The sequence below is a fragment of the Stegodyphus dumicola genome, chromosome X1, assembly GCF_044657685.1.
Source record: "Stegodyphus dumicola isolate Sdum_Otavi_A_Nest chromosome X1, ASM4465768v1".
Taxonomy (NCBI): Eukaryota; Metazoa; Arthropoda; class Arachnida; order Araneae; family Eresidae; genus Stegodyphus; species Stegodyphus dumicola.
Window position 1 is genome coordinate 32842484 of NC_140780.1, and position 22281 is coordinate 32864764.

General features: G+C 31.0%; 1 protein-coding gene across 3 annotated transcripts in view; it reads right to left on the bottom strand.

Moving 5' to 3' along the window:
* Positions 1–22281, bottom strand: part of LOC118193676 (protein Fe65 homolog) — a 146329-nt gene that overhangs the window by 48049 nt on the left and 75999 nt on the right. For all 3 annotated transcript variants that reach the window (XM_085808374.1, XM_085808375.1, XM_085808376.1), the window contains 4 exons: positions 20197–20312; positions 10792–10907; positions 10512–10557; positions 22–177 (listed from right to left, as the gene is read on the bottom strand). In XM_085808374.1, coding sequence (XP_085664500.1) covers positions 22–177; positions 10512–10557; positions 10792–10907; positions 20197–20312 — 434 coding nt within the window. The remainder of the gene's footprint in view (positions 1–21; positions 178–10511; positions 10558–10791; positions 10908–20196; positions 20313–22281) is intronic.

Consider the following 22281-nt stretch of genomic DNA (forward strand, 5'->3'; position numbering starts at 1 on the left):
AGCTAACTATTTATCACTCACATCACCCCATCTTCCAACAACATCAAGTATATCATTTCTGCCCATAGATAAATCAACTATACATTTGTTAACAGCCTTGCTACTCCTTTCAGGTGTTAAATCAGCCTCTGCAATTTCCACCCAGCCCAAAGATCTGACAGCAAACCGAATGGGTCTCTAAATAAAGAAAGAGTATAAAAAAACAGTAAATGTTAATAAACAATAAAGAAAAAAGATAAAACTTAAGCATTTTCAAAAAGCTATATATCTTAATTTCATAAATTCATATTGGAAGTAAAATCTATATAAAATAGTCGAGACAGGAAAGCTGTTTCACTGATATACAGTCAGACACTAGCATGCATGATTTGTCATGGTAGCCAGAAAACTTAATAATAAATTTCTCATAAATTACAAACTTGCACCACACAATACTGCATGGTACAGATGAAATGCAATGGTCTAACAAAGTAATATTCTATTTTTCCAGCACAATGTGAACTATCAGCAGAGCAACATAATTTTTTTTTAATGACTGTTTATAGTGTTCTGGTATGATTTGGAACAAAATCATTATTTTTACTATGTTATCATCATTTGAAACTTCACATGGCAGTAACATTTTTCTTTAATTACTCTATGATTCCTTGAGAATTAAACTGAAGTGTTACAATGTCAGGTCACATTATGCTATATGGATAAGACAAACACATGAAGGCTATCTATCTAAAGAGGGCTAATTAAAATTTTCTGCATTTGAGCGTTACATGAATACAGCCCACAAGTTTCACCTTCCTAAGGTACGTCTTAGAATACACCACTGGTGGATTAGATGGCAGTATTGTAAAATCAGGAAATCAACTACAATTTAGATCACCAGTAACATGCAATCGTCAGCACAACATTTTGCTTTGCTGGATGTAGATACTTAGGGGGAAATATCTGAGAGAAAGGACTGATTTTTTTTTAACGTCCATGAGTCCCTAGAAAGATTGTCAAGAACAATTAACACAGGGAATTTAAAGCAATAAATGAGTAATCAGTAATTAATAAACAGCAGAGGAATATATAAAAATATTTATAAGTTAAATGAAATCATAAAATAAATCACTTATAAAAAATGACATAATACCAAGGCCAAAAGTAATATTAAATATATAAAATAAAAATATTTAAAAATAATAAATTAAATATTAAAAATATAATTAAAAAAGTATTTATTAAAATGTAAAGGCAAATATTTAAAATAGCACTCTTTAGTGACAGATAAAGTAGCCTTTTTTTAATTGCCTTGGCTTCCAATCCATTTAAACATTCTTGATCAGATGGGCACAGCCCATAAATTTTCTTTCCAAATAGATCATATTTAAAGGAGATTTCTTCCCTGACCATGTTTTCATTCTTTTCCCTTCTCAGGGAAAGTAAAGTATCCAGTTAGTAGCTAGTATCAGTATTAGTTTTATTAAGTTCTCAAACAAAGGTTGAATTAATAACAAAAATTTCTGCAAATATTGTGATTTAGTTAATTAATTTTATATTTCTACTATGCTTAAAATTTCTCTTTTCAGTTGAATTTTAAAACTTAGTTTATGAATCATATGGAAACTTCCCTCTTCTGCTGCTCTGAAAGTAAACCTAGGATACTGGATTAGAAGATATGGGACACAACTGTAGTTTTTAAACGATTATTGTTTTATCAACCTTTTTGTACAATGTAGTTCAATATATAGCTGGTCGGCAATAACTTGCTGAATCAGAACATTTAGCTGGTGAAAACTAAAAATTTAAGTAAGGAGTATCTCACTTAAAAATTCCTCAAGGTGAAGAAATTACAAATAATTTTCCCAAATAAAAATACATGAAATTCTCTACATGAATGAAATTATCAAAGAATGCCATAGTACTGTTACATAACAAGTTACAATGTGCTTCATAATCTGTTAATATTAACAGTATAGCTTCAACGTATACAAAGCATACAACTTAAAATTAACTTTTAAGAACCGAAAGCTGGGCATTCCCATATATATATATATATATATATATAAAACCCTGAAAATATTAAACTGAGTTTTAGGGAAAATACAGCTTATGAAAGCATTATATGTTGATGGTTCATAGCATTCTGTATAAGAGATGTGCTAGAAAATCAACTTTTGAAGTCTGCAGTTCATTCCTTACAATGACTAAACAGATTTTATACTATCATGTCACTAACCATTAAGCAGTATTACACAGTTAAAGAAAAGCAATGAAGGATTACAGCTAACTAATGATAAAGCTATTTAGAACTATGATGGCTATTTCTTTAAGAACCATTAAATGATGAACACATTACTTAATGAATACTGAGCCTATAAAATGTTGCCTAAAGCCACCTCTAACACCCCAGCAGCTGCTGCTTCTAATAGTTGGAGTTAACTTATCATGCTGTGTTCCAAAGAGACAGTTAATGAACAAAATCTCTGATTCAAGCAGTCCAATACAAAATAAGCAAATGGTCTATAGCTATAAAACTATTCCCCAGCATGTTAAGGTATATTCACTCTATCAAGACTGCAGTGACATCCTATGGATTACAAAATATTTTCTCATTCCCTATATTTCCTCTAGTAAATATTAAGAATGAGAAATGAATTATTATTACTTCTTAGCAAAGAATAGGTTTTCTAAAAATAATATTTATAACGTGCTCAAAAAGAGATACTTATAGTTAAAAACATGCTAGAGAAGATAAATTTACATTACAGGGAAGAAAATAATGTTACCAACACCTATAAAAACATGGAATGGACACTCTCCACAGAGTAAAATACTTTATTTTTAAAAGTGGGCTGACTTTCTTCTTTGATATGGAGAAGCATAGCAGGGTTTTTCTTTCCAAATTGTGGATAGTATCATAGTGCAAATGATTTCTTGGTGTGGCATTTTTCCTATGGGGTAAAAGTTCTAGCAGATTGAGAGCAAAAGGATGCAGATGCAAAAGGATATCCTGTCTGGGTTACTATTTCTGATGAAATATCAATTACATACAAAAATAAAACTTTTATTCTTCATATTTATCTAAATCTAAATAGCAGCATTACTCTATATGGTAGATTAACTCATGTAAGTTTGTAACTTTTAAACCAAAAATAAAGTACTGTTGATAGTTATAATGAAAACAACCAACTGTGCTGGTTGTTGTGAAATGTAGCAACCGTTCCATCATAACCAGCACAAAAAGTCTCCAAATGAAGAAAGTAAATCAACTTTGATTATAAATGCCCTTGCTTCTAGGACACAAGGGATTGTTAAACAAATATCAACAGTACTATGATGATTCTTTTAATTGGGCTACTTAATTACAAGCAGAAACCAGTAGTATACATGCATCAAACAAAGGTACATGACAATCCAGTGTTCCAGAATAGTTGTGAAATGCTGGCAGTCACAATCTGTCAAAACAGCCCACAGTAAAATAGCCCTGATAAAATACTCTATGTATAACAATAAATATCTTATTTCTAGTTCAGTTCTAAAAACTACACAAATGTCAACTTTTTTATATCATTTAACAAAATTCACAGCCAACTTTAGTATCTAAAAATAAATAACAATATTTCCCACACTTTATATACATTTTTTAACCCTCTCAGCATTACGACTGGAAAATTCCGTAGAGAAGGCTGCCTTCTATATTCATTACACATGAAAATTTCTGCTAGCTTTTAATGTATCTGATTTCGGTTTGGATGTATATTGGAAGAAAAGGAATCAAGGTACAAAATGAGAGTCATTTTTTTAATTAAAATCAAGAAAATACAGTACAAAGTCTGAAATCCGGACTCGCCGGAACTTTGTTGATTCCAGATTTGGGATTTTTCCGGATATTAGATCATCAATTCAGAAGTCAAACAACAAAAATCAGCGTTATACCTACAAAATTTTCACAGGACTAGTTTCGATGGTTTTACCGAACCATCATCTTCAGCTGCAAAACCGCAAATGAACAAGATAGGAAATAATGATTAGATAAGATAAGAAAGCCTGGACAAGAATAAGCAAGTGGCGCCATCTGTTGGTGAAACCAGAACTAAAACATAATTTCTCTAAAAGCCGAAGGCAAATTTGGATTGGAATTAGGATCGTTAACTAGAACAGAAAGATTTTTATGAATGTGAAATGCCTCTAGAAAATTCAGTTCTCCAATGGAAGATGTTTTTTGAATAATTTTGGCAGCAGAAAAATTGAAAGTGTGATTTTCGGACCAACAATGTTGAGCAACAGAAGACCTCTGTGTTTCCTTTTTCCTAACATATGCCTCATGTTCTTTGACGCGAAATTTTAAGGCTCTCTTAGTTTGGCCAATGTAAATTAAACCACACTGGCAAGGAATCCTATAAATACCCCAGGAATTCATATCCGGAATGGGGTCCTTGAGTATAGAAGTTGGAATTTTATTGATGGGAGAAAAAACAACCCGAAAGTTAAATTTCTGCAAAATATGTGCAACTTTATAGCTAATTGATGGAAAGAAGGGAATGACAACAGAATTTTTATAATCTCCTAAAATAAGTGTGTGGCTTTTAGTGTGTTGAGATGAGAATTTTTTAACTGCTTGATTAATAATGTTGGGTGAAAAGCCCCTGTCAATAGCTATTGCTTTAAAATAATTTAGTTCTTCATCAAGGGCTAGTTTGGAGGAGCAAACTTGAAGAGCACGGAAAACATAGGAATAAACCATTTTATTCCTATGTTAATTAATAAACCATTTTATTCCTATGTTAATTAATAAATCATTTTATTCCTATGTTAATTAATAAATCATTTTATTCCTATGTTTTCCGTGCTCTTCAAGTTTGCTCCTCCAAACTAGCCCTTGATGAAGAACTAAATTATTTAAAAGCAATAGCTATTGACAGGGGCTTTTCACCCAACATTATTAATCAAGCAGTTAAAAAATTCTCATCTCAACACACTAAAAGCCACACACTTATTTTAGGAGATTATAAAAATTCTGTTGTCATTCCCTTCTTTCCATCAATTAGCTATAAAGTTGCACATATTTTGCAGAAATTTAACTTTCGGGTTGTTTTTTCTCCCATCAATAAAATTCCAACTTCTATACTCAAGGACCCCATTCCGGATATGAATTCCTGGGGTATTTATAGGATTCCTTGCCAGTGTGGTTTAATTTACATTGGCCAAACTAAGAGAGCCTTAAAATTTCGCGTCAAAGAACATGAGGCATATGTTAGGAAAAAGGAAACACAGAGGTCTTCTGTTGCTCAACATTGTTGGTCCGAAAATCACACTTTCAATTTTTCTGCTGCCAAAATTATTCAAAAAACATCTTCCATTGGAGAACTGGATTTTCTAGAGGCATTTCACATTCATAAAAATCTTTCTGTTCTAGTTAACGATCCTAATTCCAATCCAATTTGCCTTCGGCTTTTAGAGAAATTATGTTTTAGTTCTGGTTTCGCCAACAGATGGCGCCACTTGCTTATTCTTGTCCAGGCTTTCTTATCTTATCTAATCATTATTTCCTATCTTGTTCATTTGCGGTTTTGCAGCTGAAGATGATGGTTCGGTAAAACCATCGAAACTAGTCCTGTGAAAATTTTGTAGGTATAACGCTGATTTTTGTTGTTTGACTTCTGAATTGGTATTTATTCGGCGTGTTATTGTGTCTTAATTAGATCATCAGTTTAAATCTAGTAAGATGGAACGTAGAAATTATAAAATTAAAAACATGAAATCCTGATTTATGAAATAATGAAGTATTTATGATCTAAAGAGTATCAAAATTAAAAAAAAAAAAAAAAAAAAAAAAAAAAAATTATTAAGTTGCTTCATTTTTTATGCTAATACTTTCTCATTAATTCTGTAGACAGACATAATCTCTTGTTTAGTTACATTGTTGAAATCCTGTAACTGCTGTTTCGAGAATTCTGACTAACTTGTCAATCGAAATTTTCTCGTTTTCAGTAACTTCTCTGTCACTTTCTTCACTATCAGCAGCAGTGGAAGCATTGTCATCACAATGAAAAACTTCTTTTATATCATCTGCATTTATTACCGCTTCCCCACGTTTCTTTACAAAATCTGTTACTTGGAAAATTCCACCTTTGTTTTGCAATATCGGAAAGCCATTAAAATTCACGGCTATCATCATCAAATTTAGCTATCCTTCACTATACATATTTGGCTATGCATCATGAGCTTGGCGACTAACGACAAGTTGTTCCATTAAATTTTATCTTGCTTCTATCGCGCACTGAGACAATTAAGCCTGAACTGTATTAGTTTAGTTATTCATTATACTTACGTTTATTTCTTGCACATGCTTAAGGCTTATCAGAGTTCTGAATAAATAAATTCCCACATATACTTAAGCCTTATTGAGGACCTTGTTATCACAAGTGTCGGACATTTTGATCAATTCCCCAAGGGACGACAAGTACGCAGCTACTGAAGACAGACTAATTTCCATCTCTGCTGAAACCAAAATGCAAAAGGACCAAAAATTATTAAATGAAGTGGAATTGGTGATAGAAAAACTTCACAGCTCTTATGTGAAATGAAGAATTTAGCTTCAGATATAAGGTAGGTGAAACTTAAACTCTCTGGCTTCAAAAATTACCCACGGATTTCTCGAGCATTTTTTTCATCAGCGGCATTAATTTAGCCAAATTGGCAACAATGGCCGATAAAATGTGGAAAATAAAATAAAATCCGTGACACATCAGAATGCCGATGTAACTTGCTCTAGATATTTTAATTATATTACAGGAGCAGGTTTCAAAGTTATTCCTACAAGTTAGCGAACTAAGCTAAAGGCGTCAACAATCCAAATCACGTTCTAGAAGTAATTCTATTAATAAGCGTAGTAGCAGAAATGTGAGTTTATGTTATTATAACTCAAGGTTTGGCAACAAGGCTTTCAGATGCAATAATCCTTGCAACTGGCCTAAAAAAAATCAGTTTTCATCCGCAGGAAAACTAAATCCTTGACTCTCGCGAAGAGACAAGACAGAGGGCCAGGGGTAGTGATGAGTTGTCTCTTTATTTGTGACAAGGAGAACGCCACCCAATTTTTAATCAACTAGTGCTGAAATTTCCATGATTCCACCCACCATTATCAAAAGAAAAAAAAAAAATTGTTGCAAAGCTGGAATTTTTTTCTGCAAATAGAACCAAAATTAAGACTTACGGGCAAAAGTTGCTAAAATTGTATTTCGGACTGAGAAGAGCATTTGACTGGCCTTTTGTCATAGCTGCTGTTAATTAAAAAATGATAGGTATTGACTTTTTATCTCACTTTCTCCTTTCGGTTGACAGCAAAAATGGTAAATTAGTTAATGGCATCACTTTATTACCTTACAATGGTGACCTCTCCTATGGTGTCGTTTGACCAATGGTTCATGCAGTACAGAACCAGTACAAAGTAATCTTCAAACAATTTCCAGATCTTTTGCAGCCAACACTTGTCAATAACAAAATCAAAATTCACAACATTGAACATTTCATTGAAACTAAGGGGGGTACACTCACAACCGAAAAATTAAAAGCAGCAAAAGCCAAATTTATGTTACAACAAGGTCTTTACAGGTCTTCAAAAAGTTGTTGAACTAGTCCTCTACATCTCATCCTAAAGAAATCAGGTGATTGGAGGCCCTGTGGAGATTACAGAGCTCTTAATATCACCACTCCTGATCAATATCCTCTACCATTCCTCACTGACTGTGGCTATATTCTACACAGAAAGATTTTTTTCATTCATTGACTTAATTAGAGCTTATCAACAAATTCCAGTGCACGAAAAGCAACATCCCCATTTTGGACTCTTTGAATTCCAATTCACGCCATTTGGTTTACGCATTGTGGCACAGACATTTCAGCGATTCATGAATATGGTACTATCAGGATTAGACTTTACATTCTGCTGTTTAGATGACATACTAATCGTTTCTCCAGATGACGAGCCGCACCGTAAGAACTCACACACAATCTTTCAAAGGTTAAACGACTATGGTTTATGCATCAATATTGAAAAATGTACTTTTGGCTCTTCAAAACTTAATTATTTGGGGTATGAAATTACAACTGATGGAATAAGAGATTGTCTGGCAGAAGTTGAAGCTATATAAAACATACCCAAACCCACATCAGCTACCAGCTTGCACAGGTTCTTAGGGATGATCAATTTTTATCACCACTTCATCCCAAAGTTTGCAAAGCTTCAATAACCTCTAACCTCACTACTCAGTTTAAGATGAAAATATAGTAAACTACCCCTAACATGAACCAAAGATTCTAGCAATGCCTTCAAAAACCTCATAAATGCACTTTGTCATGCTACTATGCCGGTTCATCCCTGAACTGACGCTGCTATATCTTCCACATACGATGCTTCAGATACAGCTATCGGAGCTGTCATTCATCAGTGACCAGGGAGAGATGTGTCCATTAAGTTTCTTCTCATGCTCCTTACCTGACAGAGAAAATACACCACATATGATCGAGAGTTCTTGTCCATCTACACTGCAATAAAGCATTTTAGGTACATATAATAAAGGGAAGGTCTTCCAACATTTATACGAACCACAAATCTCTCACCTTCGGTTTTCAACAAAATTGAGACAAAGCCTCTCAAAGCCAAGCACGACAACTGAGTAACATTGCTCAATTTTCAACGACTATTCGCTTTACTAACGGGAAAGAAAGCGTTGCAGATGCTCTTTCGAGAATTAATACCATCTCTAATCGATTACACAATTATTCAAGAATTTCAAGATGATGAAGAGTTAACAACTTTAAAAAACAACCAAAGGCTGATAATGGTTTGGATTCCTATTCCAGGTACCGACAAATCGATTTATTGTGATGTCTCCACCAACAGTAACCGTCCATACATTCCCTCAAACTTTCCCCGATAGATATTTTCTTCTATTCATACCCTATCTCATCTAGGGATTAGAAACACAAGAAAATTAATCACAAAAAGATTCATATGGCCAAATCAATAAAGATTGTCAGTTATGGTGTAGGGAATGTATTGAATGCCAATGACCTAAGGATCAAACACATACAAAGTCAGCTCTTATGGACTTCAAGGATCCACCTGAACGTTTTCAACACATAACATTGATACTGTTGGACCTTTGCCTTCATCTCAAGGTTTCAGATACTTACTAACAATGATTGATCATTTTTCAAGATGGGTTGAAACCTTTCTATGGCGGATCAATTAGCAGAAACAGTTGCAAAGGGGATAATCTCAACCTGGATTTCTCGTTTTAAAATTTCACAGTGTATTATGTGTGATCAAGAACGCCAGTTTGAACTTCAATTCTTCTCATCTTTGAGCAAATACTTCGGTTTTCAAAAATCCAGAACAACATACCATCCAGAATAGAACGGATTGATTGAGCGACAGCACAGGATTATAAAAGCAATCTTGAAATGTCATTTACATGGGTAGACACTTTACTTTTGGTTTTTCTCAGATTACACTCTGCACTGAAAAGAAGATATATGATATTCTTCAGCAGAGCTTCTTTACGGAAGTCTTCTCGGTTTACCAGGAGAATTCATCACCACGATCCCTAATGTCACACACTCAGAGTTTGTGCAAAGGCTATAAAGTATTATCCGTAACATGAAACCTTCTGCAACGACTACCTATGGCAATACGACCGTATTCGTTTCCAAAGACTTTTGAATTGCTCACATGTTTTTGTCTACAATAACACGGCCACTTCATCTTTGCAACCAGTTTATCTTGGGCATTATGTAGTCAAACATCGAGCACTAAAGTATTTTGACACTAAAATTAATGGAACTGTCAAAAGAACTTCAATTGATAGACTGAAACCATGTTTAACTATAAAAGACAGTGATGAGCAGAATCTTGAAACCCACAGGCACATGGATCATCCAGATCTGCAGACGCAGTGCGAACCTTAAGGGAAAATCTTGCCGCTGGTCAAGTATAACCATATCAAGCAGTGGAAAGATCGTCAGGTTTCCACCTCATTTAAAGGACTATGTCTCCTAATTGTTTTCACTGGAAAGGGAGTGTGTAGCGTTCTCTACATTTCCTGTTCATCTTATTTTTAATTTCTGTACATTTTAGTTTTTCTAAAGTGGCATCACAAAAAGTCTGTTTGAAAGATAAACATTCATTAGAATTTCATTTTCAAAAAGGCCACTTGATATTTGTTCCAATCCCATTTTCTCGTTGATAAAATTGTTTAAAGAAGTTTGTTCTTTATAGTAAAATTATAATACTTTAGATTTTATGCAATGCACTTCAATATGATAAAAATACCTGGAAAGCTTGAAAAATTTAAATAAAAAAAAAAAAGTACAAAAAGGATGGATAATGCAAATAAAAAAAAGTATTTTTACAAAATTCATATTCAAGTTTGCATGGGATTATTAAAATATATTATAATGAATAAATATAAATTATCAGATGACTTGCATAATAACAGACTTTCCTTGTTTTAAAAAGCACTTACTTTATCAGAAGTTAAACTACAAGAACCATCAGGACAACTCCTCCTCCTAAATAAAAATGAATATTCAAAATTTACTGTATGAAAAGAACATGAGTATAATTTATGAAGTTTTATAGCTTAATCTAAAATGATACCTGCACAGAAGTATTGAGTTTAAAAATGCATACAATACTAAAGGGGGAAAACATGCCAGACAATGAATTAAATTTAAAAAAATGAAGCAAATATTGATGCATATTTAATTATATTATTATTTTATTCTGAAAGTAAATAAACTTACTTATATTTTTCATCAAGTGAATGAACGCTCAAGATGTTATGGGATGTTTCATTTGCAACAGATATTCCACAAGATGCTTTACAGGAATTCAAACAAAATTCGTTTTCAGTCGCTATCTATTTAAAAATACACATTTTAGTACAAAAGGTAAGACGTGAAATAGTTTTAACCCCCTGCCCAACCAAAATCTACATGAAATCATAAATATACAAATGAAATTTTTTCTTAAGAAATAGTTAAGACTGGATTTTTAAATGAAAAATGAAGTCTAAAAAATTCACGCTATTTGTCATATGATTTTCTTTGTTAAAGAGTTATATAAAAAGGAATATATATATTATGTTTTAAATTTTTTCATATAAATATTTTTTCACAAAATGGTACAGTCATTCTTAGAAACAGACTAATTACTACTTTATTTAATCCAAGGGCTTAAAGATTAATTTTCAAACTTACTGCTGTAATTTCATTTTCAAAATATAATTATAACAACATAAAAGTATAAATTGAAAGCTACAAAATTTTTCATACAGAAGGGGATCAGGCTATTTGTCATGCGATTTTCTTTACATTAAACAGCTATATAAAAAAAGATTACATATGTTTTGATTTTTTTTCATACAAATACTTTCCACAAAATTGTGCACTCATCTCTAGAAACAAATTAACTATTAATTTATTTAATCAAAGGGCATCTTTGTACAAAAATTAATTTTCACACTTACTGCTTTTCATTTTATTTACCTGAAGTGTGGAAGCTCATGTTTTTCAGTTATGTTTTGTGAATGTGATTTAGGTGCAGCAGCTCAAAAACTAAGTATGTTGAAAAATCAGGGTAAATCTATTGTAATATGAGCAAAATAGCACAGAAGTCATATACTGCAGTTCAGTAAGTTGCACATGAAAATAAATGTTGAGATACATTTAAATCAACTGTCAACAGTGGGATTAAAAAAATTACATAATAATCATCGAGAGCAAATACTTTGAGAACAGTGTGAAAGAATCCTAATACAGTCAAAAGTCTTTAATCTGGACGTCCATAATCCGGACCTCAAAGCTACAAACTTTCTGCACATGCGTCAATGCATAATGCGTTAATGCGTAAAGGTATTATGTGCATGCATCAATGCATAATATGTTAATGCATGCGCATAATACCTTTACGCATGCACGTTTAATGTATAACGGATGGCATAAGCTACGCTAAAATTATCTAATTATCTATGGGCCCTATTCATGCCATTTTTAACCACAGCGTTAAGTGAGATTTACGGAATCACGAGGTATTCTGATGTCACAAGTAGTTAAACAGCAAGTATTGGTATTCTTATCAAAGCTAGCCTTAAATTTGACCGTTAAATTGACGAAACGGCTGTTAAAGTAAGGACAGGTCTGACCCTTCGTGTTAAATAAACAGATGGTTATAATTCCGGCAATAAACATGGCAGAAGGTTTTGCGTCAGTTTTAGCTGAAGCGTATTTGGATGAAATCAGTCGAATTTCTCTGCGTCGGCAGCAAATTTTCCGTGATCGAAGCAATGCGTTCAATTTACATACAATATAGACAATGGATAATTAATTATCATCAAGGTTAATGAATTCTGGGTCCAGGAGAATGTCATTGGTGAGGTAAGTTCAGCTTCGTATTTTTCCATAGAATGTTAGAAAATTACTCTTCATATTTCTTCAAAATGTGTATTTCTATTTCACTGTCACTTATTGACAATCAGCTGATTTTATAAATACAAAATCAATTGCGGAATGTGCATGTGTTTGTGAAGTAAAATATCGCCAACACTGTTTGTGATGTTTCTTTTATTATCACAAATAGTTTATACTGTTTGTAAAATTGTATCCTACATTTCATGTAAACTTTGTGCTGGGTTATCACAAAGGTTAAAAATGTGATGTGCCTTATTTTTATTAAATTTTACTGTACGACTGGTAATTTAAAGTAGCATTCTATTTTGATTCTAATATATTGTGGCCAAATCTGCTAGTTGGTGCCAGTGTTAAAAACTTGATAGTGTGATCGAAATTATAAATAATTTTGTTTTTTCTTTACAGTAAGATAAATATATTCTGTATTTTTTAGGAATTTTGAAAAGTTAAGTATTAATTTAAATATTCGACAAATTGTTCTGAGCCCATTATCATGCTTTATCTAGTAGAAAATCTTCATGTTGTATTTTTAAGTATACTTACTTTAAATTTATTTAAATGTGTGAACAGGAAATATTTTTTAAGTAGCTTTATAAAATTAATTCTGTTTTTGTATAAAAATTAAAATTTATCAGAAAATTGCATTCTTAAAATTGTGATAAAATTCATTTAATATGTGTAACTGTTACTAAATACTAGTGCTTTAGATTTTAATGTTAAAGTTCATGCATGTTTTTGTTAAATTTGCAAGTACATTTTAAAGAAAATCAATTTGTTCATAAATTTGTCGTGGAAGATTTCGTGTTCAGCTAAATCAAATTTACTTTTGTGTGACCTTAAATATGAGGCACCGATAGTGAATCTGTTTTGGCGTATTCATAATTTTGATTGGAAAATTTAGTGGTACCGTGAAAGAATAATCAACTGATTTTTACCTTATTATTGTAATGACTTGCAGGATTTTTCATAATGTGATGTTGCATATGTTTTACTCTTCTTTGTTATCAAATACATAAAAGAGTATATTCCTAATATGATATTTCTTCTTTTGTAAGAGTGTAATATATCATAATGTGATACTTGGGATGTGTTTTTACAGTACACAACAGTATTTTTTTTTTTTTTGTTGTTGTTGTTGACGTGCTAATAGAACCAGTGTATTTTATTTACTTGTTGCTTTAAAACAGGTTTTAAATCAAGGCTATTTGTTTTTGCCTTCTCAGTATGCACATAAAACTTACTTAAGCTATATTTTTAACAAATTAATGAGATACATGCTTTAGGTTAGCTGCTTTAATAGAAAAAGAACTAAGCTAAAATGATATACCTTGAAACATTCTATTGAAAATAAGAATATTATCTTAGCAGTGTTGGCTAAGATTTATTCAGACCTTTTACTTTCCCCCCCTTCATTTATTTCAATATTTCCATATACATTCATTCAATTAAGAATCCAGTAAAGTAAGATCATTCTATATAAAGCTGTTGATTTATAATAGAAAAAATATCAAATTACTGCTGTATTTTAATAAGATTTTAATATAATGGAATGAATTGCACTACATTAAAAAAAATTCTATTTTTGCATTATTTTCATTATATGTGTTTTGCATATGCTTCTTACAAGAGGCCTTAATCTATAGATCTGTAGCTAAATAATATTTTTATGTTTTTACATATGGAAATTAATTAATAAGAAGAACTGTGATTTAAGCATTGTCCTTGCATTTAAGCATTGGTATAGATTGAATCTTATATAGGTTATTATCATTAACTATTCAGAATAATTATCATTAAATATTCAGATAAGTGTAATATTAACAGCGTATGTATGTTTTTTCCATCATTTAATGCATATAAATTCTTATAAATTTATCAGTATTTTTTCTATGTATTATAAAAAGTAGCTATCAATAACGAATAATTGATTAGTAAATAATATCTGCAAATTCTGTATGTAAAAGTATTATTTTTATTTATTTATGTATGTATTACTTTTTCAATTTCGTTTTACCTAAAGGTGAAAAAATGTTTTTGATGTGGAATTTTTACTCTACCAAATCTGTACAAAAATTTATTTTTTTGCCATCAGAGAACTGAAGTATTTTTTACAGCATTCTGCACTTCAATCTAAAAGCATTAAAGTCAAAAGTCTTTAATCCGGACTCGTCGGGACTTCCGCGATTCCGGATTATCGGTTTTTCGGATTATAGATCATCAGTTTAAATCTGGTAAGATGGCATGCAGAAATTATAAAATTAAAAATATGAAACCGTAATTTATGAAATAAAGAGCAATTATGATCTAAAGGGTATCAAAATTTACAAAGAAAAAAGCTTAATATTTATTTGTTTACTTTATTAAACATATCTTTCGAAATTGCAACCAGAAAACTATTTGATGTGTATTCATGATATTTATAATGACGAGGAAATTGATTTAAATTATATTGGAGTACATCGAGATGAAAAACTACATTTAGTGAGGAACTATAAGCCGAATAAAATAAAAACATCTGCCCTGAAGATGAGGATAGTGCTGATAGATCAACTTCCAGTTCATTGCCCATCGCGACGTCCCCCCCTTCCGCAGAACAGCGTGAAATTGATAAACAGATTTCGGAATGGTTAGAGAAACAAAGGATATGCCTTTATCCATTTTTTGCAGCAATTCCACTTTTTGTTTGATGGACATCGAAACATGCTTTCGCTTTGTAGATCCTTTGGCAGCTCCAGAATCGGAAATTCTTTTTGATATAATCGAAAGTTCAAGCTTACTTTTATAAAATTGCTCTAACAGTCTGCAAAAAATAATAAGCTGGGTCCAATTAGGAGATTAAGGAACAATGCAATCTGCAACATTAGCTGAAATAGATAACTAGATTATTTTAGCTTAGCCTATGCCGTCCGTTATGCATTAAAAGCGCATGCATAAACATATTATGTGCATGCGCATGCCTAAAAGTATTTCGCGCATGCGTAAACGGATTCATTCCGGATTATGGGTGTTCGGATTAACGACTTTTGACTGTATAATTTAAAGGTACATGTCTTGAAACAGTATTTAAAATCATAAAATCTTTAGCTGCCTTTTCTGGAAACACATGCAAAATAACATTTTTAACCAGTTTGCTACAATAATAGATATTAGATTCCATATGAGCAAATTTCAAATAGCATATTTAAAATAAAAAACATGATTTATATGCAGACATGCTATTAAATTTTTTCAGAAGTTTAAACTGTGAACTGGCTAGATATATTAAAGCATCAGCATGCACTTATTTATTTATCATGTAAAAATTTATTTACAATTTCAGAAAATTATCTGTTGATTCAGGAAAGCTTTAGAAATTTAAAAATTACTGAAGTTGTATTCATGCCAATTTGTACCCACAGCTTTAATGGCCTCTAAACATTTTAACATGTAATGTAAATAAAAGTAATATGCTTAACTTAATCAGTACTGAAAGGCCATAGCTGAGAAATTAAGAATTATCATACAAATACAGCACTTCTAATTTTTATATGACACATGAAATTACCTTGAATTCTAAAAGGAAAAAGTTAAATAAATATGAAAATATGATTATAAATCCAGTACAACCTCATAAAAATTTAAGCATACAGCTGCAAGAAATTTATTGTCAAAAAATAGATTTTGAGATGCTTAACTTTATGCATGTATTTAAAAGTAAAAATTGAAAATTCAATAAAGGAATTCAAAAAGAAAGTATTTTTAACTAATATACAAATTTGAAATATAATATATGAGAAAGTTTTAGAAACTTTTAAAATAACTTAAATCATATCAGAAATTTGGCAGTTTAAAAAAATATATATATATAATAAAGAATCTGAACTCCAGAGAAAAGAAAGGGGGCAAAAGCCACACATCTTTATATGAATGCAAAAAATTGCAAGTTTGGATACCCTAGAATGTTAAATAATAAAGTTTTAGCGAACACCGCTAAAGAGCCAAAGATGGCACCCCAAACCTGAATTACAACTCTAAAGCGTGGCTACAACATGAGGCCTACACTAGAAGATGTATGACGAGCAGCCTGTATATCTAGTAGCTGTAATATGATTGGCTTATTTTAACCAGTTTACTTCCCCAACTTCGCTAACTCTCGAACGAAGGTTACTTACCGTAAGGATCCCTCCGACCGTCGTTGTCACGAATGGCAATTCAACCAACAGTCCTTACGGTTACTGGAGTCATAAAATTTAGCGGTCGTCCATTAAGAAAAGATCGTTATTTACGCTCCTTGTCGTGAATAGGGCCATATTTCAGTTAATGTTGCAGATTGCGTTGTTCCTTAATCTTCTAATTGGATCCGACTTATTATTTTTTGCAGACTGTTAGAAGAATTTTATAAAAATTAAGCTTGAACTTTCAATTATGTCAAAAAGAAATTTCCGATTCTGGAGCTACCAAAGGATCTACAAAGCAAAAGCATGTTTCGATGTCTATCAAACAAAAAGTGGAATTGCTGCTAAAAATGGATAAAGGCATACCCTTTGATTCTTTAACCATTCCGAAATATGTTTATCAATTTCATGCTGCTCTGCAAGCGGGGGGATGACGTGGCGTGCAATGAACTGGAAGTTGATCTGTCAGCACTATTCTTATATTCAGGGCAGATGTTTTTATTTTATTCGGCTTATAATTCCTTACTAAATGTAGTATTTCATCTCGATGTACTCCTTTGATATGATTTAAATCAAATTCCTCGTCATTATAAATATCACGAATACACATCAAATAGTTTTCTTATTGCAATTTTCTAATTTCAACTATGCATAACATATGCTTTACACATGCGCGCGTTGAAAGAAATGTTTAATAAAGTAAACAAATAAATATCAAGCTTTTTTCTTTTCTTTTCCTTTTTTTTTTTTTTGTAAATTTTGATACCCTTTAGATCATAATTGCTCTTTATTTCATAAATTATGGTTTCATATTTTTAATTTTATAATTTCTGCATGCCATCTCACCAGATTTAAACTGATGATCTATAATCCGGAATCGCCGAAGTCCCGACAAGTCCGGATTAAAGACTTTTGACTGTATTAGTATTTTATGACTGATTTCAAAATTAGAATACTTAGTAGGAAAAAGTGTATATGATGAAAGAAATGCCAGCTAATTTTTGCTGCATGGATGAAATAGGTGAATCATACTAAATACGTAAACTGAATAAAAATTAATGTTTATGATCATTCACTACAAAAATCCACACAAAAAGCATTTATGGTCACATAATGGTACAAGAATAAGAAACTAAAAAGAATTCCTAAAAATTAATGAAAAACTGTCCATTGAGAATAATGGATAAAAACAAATGGGGGGGGGAGTTTTATTTGAAAGTCAGCCACATATATTATTAATGCTACATGCTTTTCAACAAAATATTTATATACAAACCAATGATGACAATATTCACTTACTCTTTACTTGCATATGTTTGTCTTGAATTACAGATTTTGTGACTTCATTTTAAACATATTTTTAAAATTATTATTATTATTATTATATATTTTTGATAAAATTATATTTAACAAATTACAAATTTTGAATAAGAGAATACAAATGTCGTACAATTTTAATTGTGTTCAGTTTTTTGCTTTCTCAGTTCATTTATTTACACCTTTTAAATATATATGAAGCATTTTTGGAACAATCAAAGTCAATTGCCCTTTTCCTGCCAATAAGTGCAGGTCTATTATATTGAGTATTTAAAATTAAAAAGATTTACATTAATCTACAACCAACACTTTTGACAAACACTAAACAACTAATCCATTATACTAATCATTCTTCAAAAAATAACCAAAAACTTGATCAGTTTAATGAATGATTAAACATAATAATCACAGAATTTACTATTACTTCATATGAGCTAGTTTCTAGTTTTTAGCAGCATTATGCTAATATAGTTGCAAGATTTTCTTACTCCAATGCAACATGCTAGAAATCAAAAACTGGTACTTCCAACATTAGCTATTCTTTTCAATTTATATTAATTATAAATATAAGACTATTACCTTTAACTGAATGAACTGCAATGATGTTTAAGCATCTAGGAGAGCTAGAGTAATCTAATTTGACCAAGATTTTGGTACATTTTGCAGTTCTCACCAATATTAATAGGGTAAATAAAGAATGGGGAATGTTATGCTGTATAATGTCTAAAATTTGCTTGTAAAATAACCACAGTGATCTCTTATCCAGATCCTATATAATTTTTTTTTTTTTGCTGAAAAAGTTTTTTCTTCTTTTTTTTCAGTGTAGAAATAGGTAATATGATATTTAAGAAAAAGTAAATGAGCCATAAATAAAATTTTGTTCCGATAAGCTGATATTTTTAAAACAAAAACATTATTATCCATGTTTATACTGAATCATCAGCTGTTTCTGCCGGCTAATGAATCACATTTCAATTTTTTGGCTCTCGAATCGTTGTGGGGAAGACAACATTTTTCTGTCTTATCTGGCCCTGGACACAACAAGTGAATCTCAAAGATTAATGTTTGTTTCAAGTGGAATATTGCACACACTGATTTCCTTTTCCTTGCACGGAAGAAGGAGAAATAATTAGGTACCACTTAATTTCAGCTCAATAAACTTTCAGACTTTATTCAGCTTATTATTTTGTTCATCTATTACCATTACTGTTATCTTAAAATTTAAGTAAAAGAAAACATCTCCATTTTACTCTAACCTTGAAATTTTACATCCAATAAGCAGCCAATGACCACCACTTAAGAAGCTTACAGAAATGGAAAATACTGGCAGGTTTCATTGCATAAAGGGAAAAATTAAAAAATATTTCTAGGCTGATGAATGCTTTATATGATTACAAGATTATAATTTTAAAGTAAATTCTGAGAATATTAATAACTCATTTTTACCATTTGTAAAATTAAAAATTATTTGACAGAAAATTCTTTTGGCAGACCAACTGGAACAGAATTAATTATAAATTTGAGAACGTTATACTCTAGTAAATCACAAAAGAAAATTGGGGTTCGAATCCTGGAGAAGTGGCTGGCCGCATGGGTATTTTCCTAGTTTTCTTCATCTGTAATGTGTACACAAGTCAGTTTCCCTTAAAAAAACTGCACCACAAAAGCATCCCTTCCCTGTGGCAGATAGCCCTCGAGAGCTTCGCCATAATTAAATAAATGAAACCAAACCACAAAAGACTATTATTCACTATCATTTAAGGGGGAAAATTAATCTCAAATAATTCTAATTTATTTATTAATTGACCCTCTAAGGCAAATTACAAATAATATCAAATAGCCCAAATTTTGAAATTAAATATCTCGCTCTTTTTTTTTTTTTTTTTTTTTTTTTTTTTTTTTTTTTTTTTTGTCAAATGGAAGTCAAATTTGCATTTTTTTTATAATCACTATAAAATTCTTTTGATTTAATTATAAATATTGAGATTGGAAGATCATATTAAAAGTGTTAAATTTCATACTTTTTTATAAAATTTACTTTTTTAGAATCTGAATACGTCAAAACATGAATATTTTCAGCATTAATTTTTTTCTTCAATTTGAAGGTATGTATCTATGACCAATGGTTCTAAAAACACAAGTTGAGTGAAGTCTTTTGCAGACTGTATATTTTAATTATGCACATTTAGAAACTCATCAAAAAAATTCATAAGTATCTGCTACTTAAAAATACAGTTATGTTTAAAAGAAATTCATAAACAAAATTTACCAATTCAAGATCTTTTGACATTCTGCTTGGAGTTTTATTACACCCAACATGTAAAATAGGAGGCTCTCGCTGGATTGTCCCACTGCTGATATGCCAGTAATATGGTCCATTGTCATCTGAAGGAAAAATATAAATAAGCAATAGTTTAGACTAAAATGCATTTTATAACCAACACTATTAAATGTAAATCATTAGAATTTACACTTAAAAGTACAACATACTAAAAAAGTAATTTCTATATAGTATACTCAAAATTATGATAGAAAACTAAAAAAGAAACTGGAAACACTTTAAATTGTAACAGATTACTGATCCATTATACTTGCAGATCCACTCATGACCCCATAAAATCTTAAGTTAAAATAATTTCTCATAAAATTCCTTTTTACTAGTTTCAAATCATATCTCAAAGAATAAATATACTTCAAACACAGAAATTATGATCAGATATTCCTTCAGCCCCCAACATATAAATCCACCGAGGGTTCATGTTAGCTTTGTTAGCAAACTGCTCAATCCTCTTTATCAATAAACTCAAAAAAGTGAATCAGAATTTATAAAAACTGATATTCTGTCTTTTTTTTTAAATCTATGCATTAGTTCTATTCAATAATGAAGATTTATTATTTTGCAACACCAGATATATCTAATTTAAGAGGTAAGCTTATAATAAACATAACAAGCCCTATGTCGCTGTAAAATAGACTTCTGGAGTAGTTAAATCCATAAAACATTGGTAATTCAATCCAAATTCTACTTTCAGAGATCAACCAAGCTGTTTGCAAGAAATTTTATGGTTTTCTTCATGTGTAAATACTAGCAGCTACCGTTAGAAAATTCTCCATTAAAACACACTTTCCCTTATTAGTTCTGATGTTATACATGTTCTTCTTGTTGGCTTGAAAAAATAATAAATGTCCAGTTTTGATATTTGTTATAACATTTCTGTAAAACTTGTCAGCAGATTAAATATAATAATAGAAAAAGCTGATCCTGAACTCTTGATATTTTACGTTGTATAAACTATTTCCTTGAAAGCTTTAGATAATCCAGAGGAAAACAGGACTTATCCCAATGATTCAGGTAAGTGCTGTTTTACTTACTTCCTATCTGAATACTTTCAACACAGAGAAAGTATAATAATATTGCCTTGGGACAGACACAATGTTATTTGGTCTTCTTGCCAGGATACGAGTTATTTTGAAGCAAAATCTTGTATATTTATTTATTAATAGCATTACTATTTAAGTGTTATGAATCAGTTAAAAAGGTTAAGAACATCTCTTAGAAGCACATTTACGTACATAACTAATGGACTTGAGAACAATGCTGATGGAAAAAATAAAAATATTTAAGAGATTGAAATTCCATTTGCCCAGTTAAAAGAAAAATGAAACGAGCTTAATCTTAAGGAAAGGGAACTGAAAGATCTTTATTTTGAAGCAAAATCTTTTATATTTATTACCAGACTTACTATTTAAGTGTTATGGATCGGTTAAAAAAGTTAAGAACACCTTTTAGAAGCACATTTACACACTTAAGCTAATGGACTGGAGAACAATGCTGACGGGTATAATGAGGATGCACTTTTAGTTTTTAGAAACATTTATTTATAATTATAGAATGTATTATATTACAGAGAACTGCAATCCCAGCATAGTTCTAATTTCATATTTCTATCCAAAGTGTTGCCAATTACAAGTCACTAAGTATTAAATGTTGCCATTTACAAACTATTAAATATTACATCTTCCATTTTTTTAAAGAGTTTAGTCGAAATACCTGGCCGGCTTTCTAATCGTTCTCCCACTTCTAGTTATTTGCTCACCGTTCCTTGTTTCCGAGTTAGCAGAGTTTAGTAGTTCATCTTCTAAACTCTGCAATTGAGAATTATCTGGAATCGTATCCTTTTACATATGTTTTCTGTGCATTAACTCCTTGTTCTGTTCCTCTGATATTCTCTTCAACAGCCAAACTGTTTTCTCTAATGTCTTTTCTATTTCTACCCAACACTGATCCACCTGATCTCAGTATATATGATCTAGGCGTCATATATACTTTTTCTACAATTGTTGGTTTCCAGCA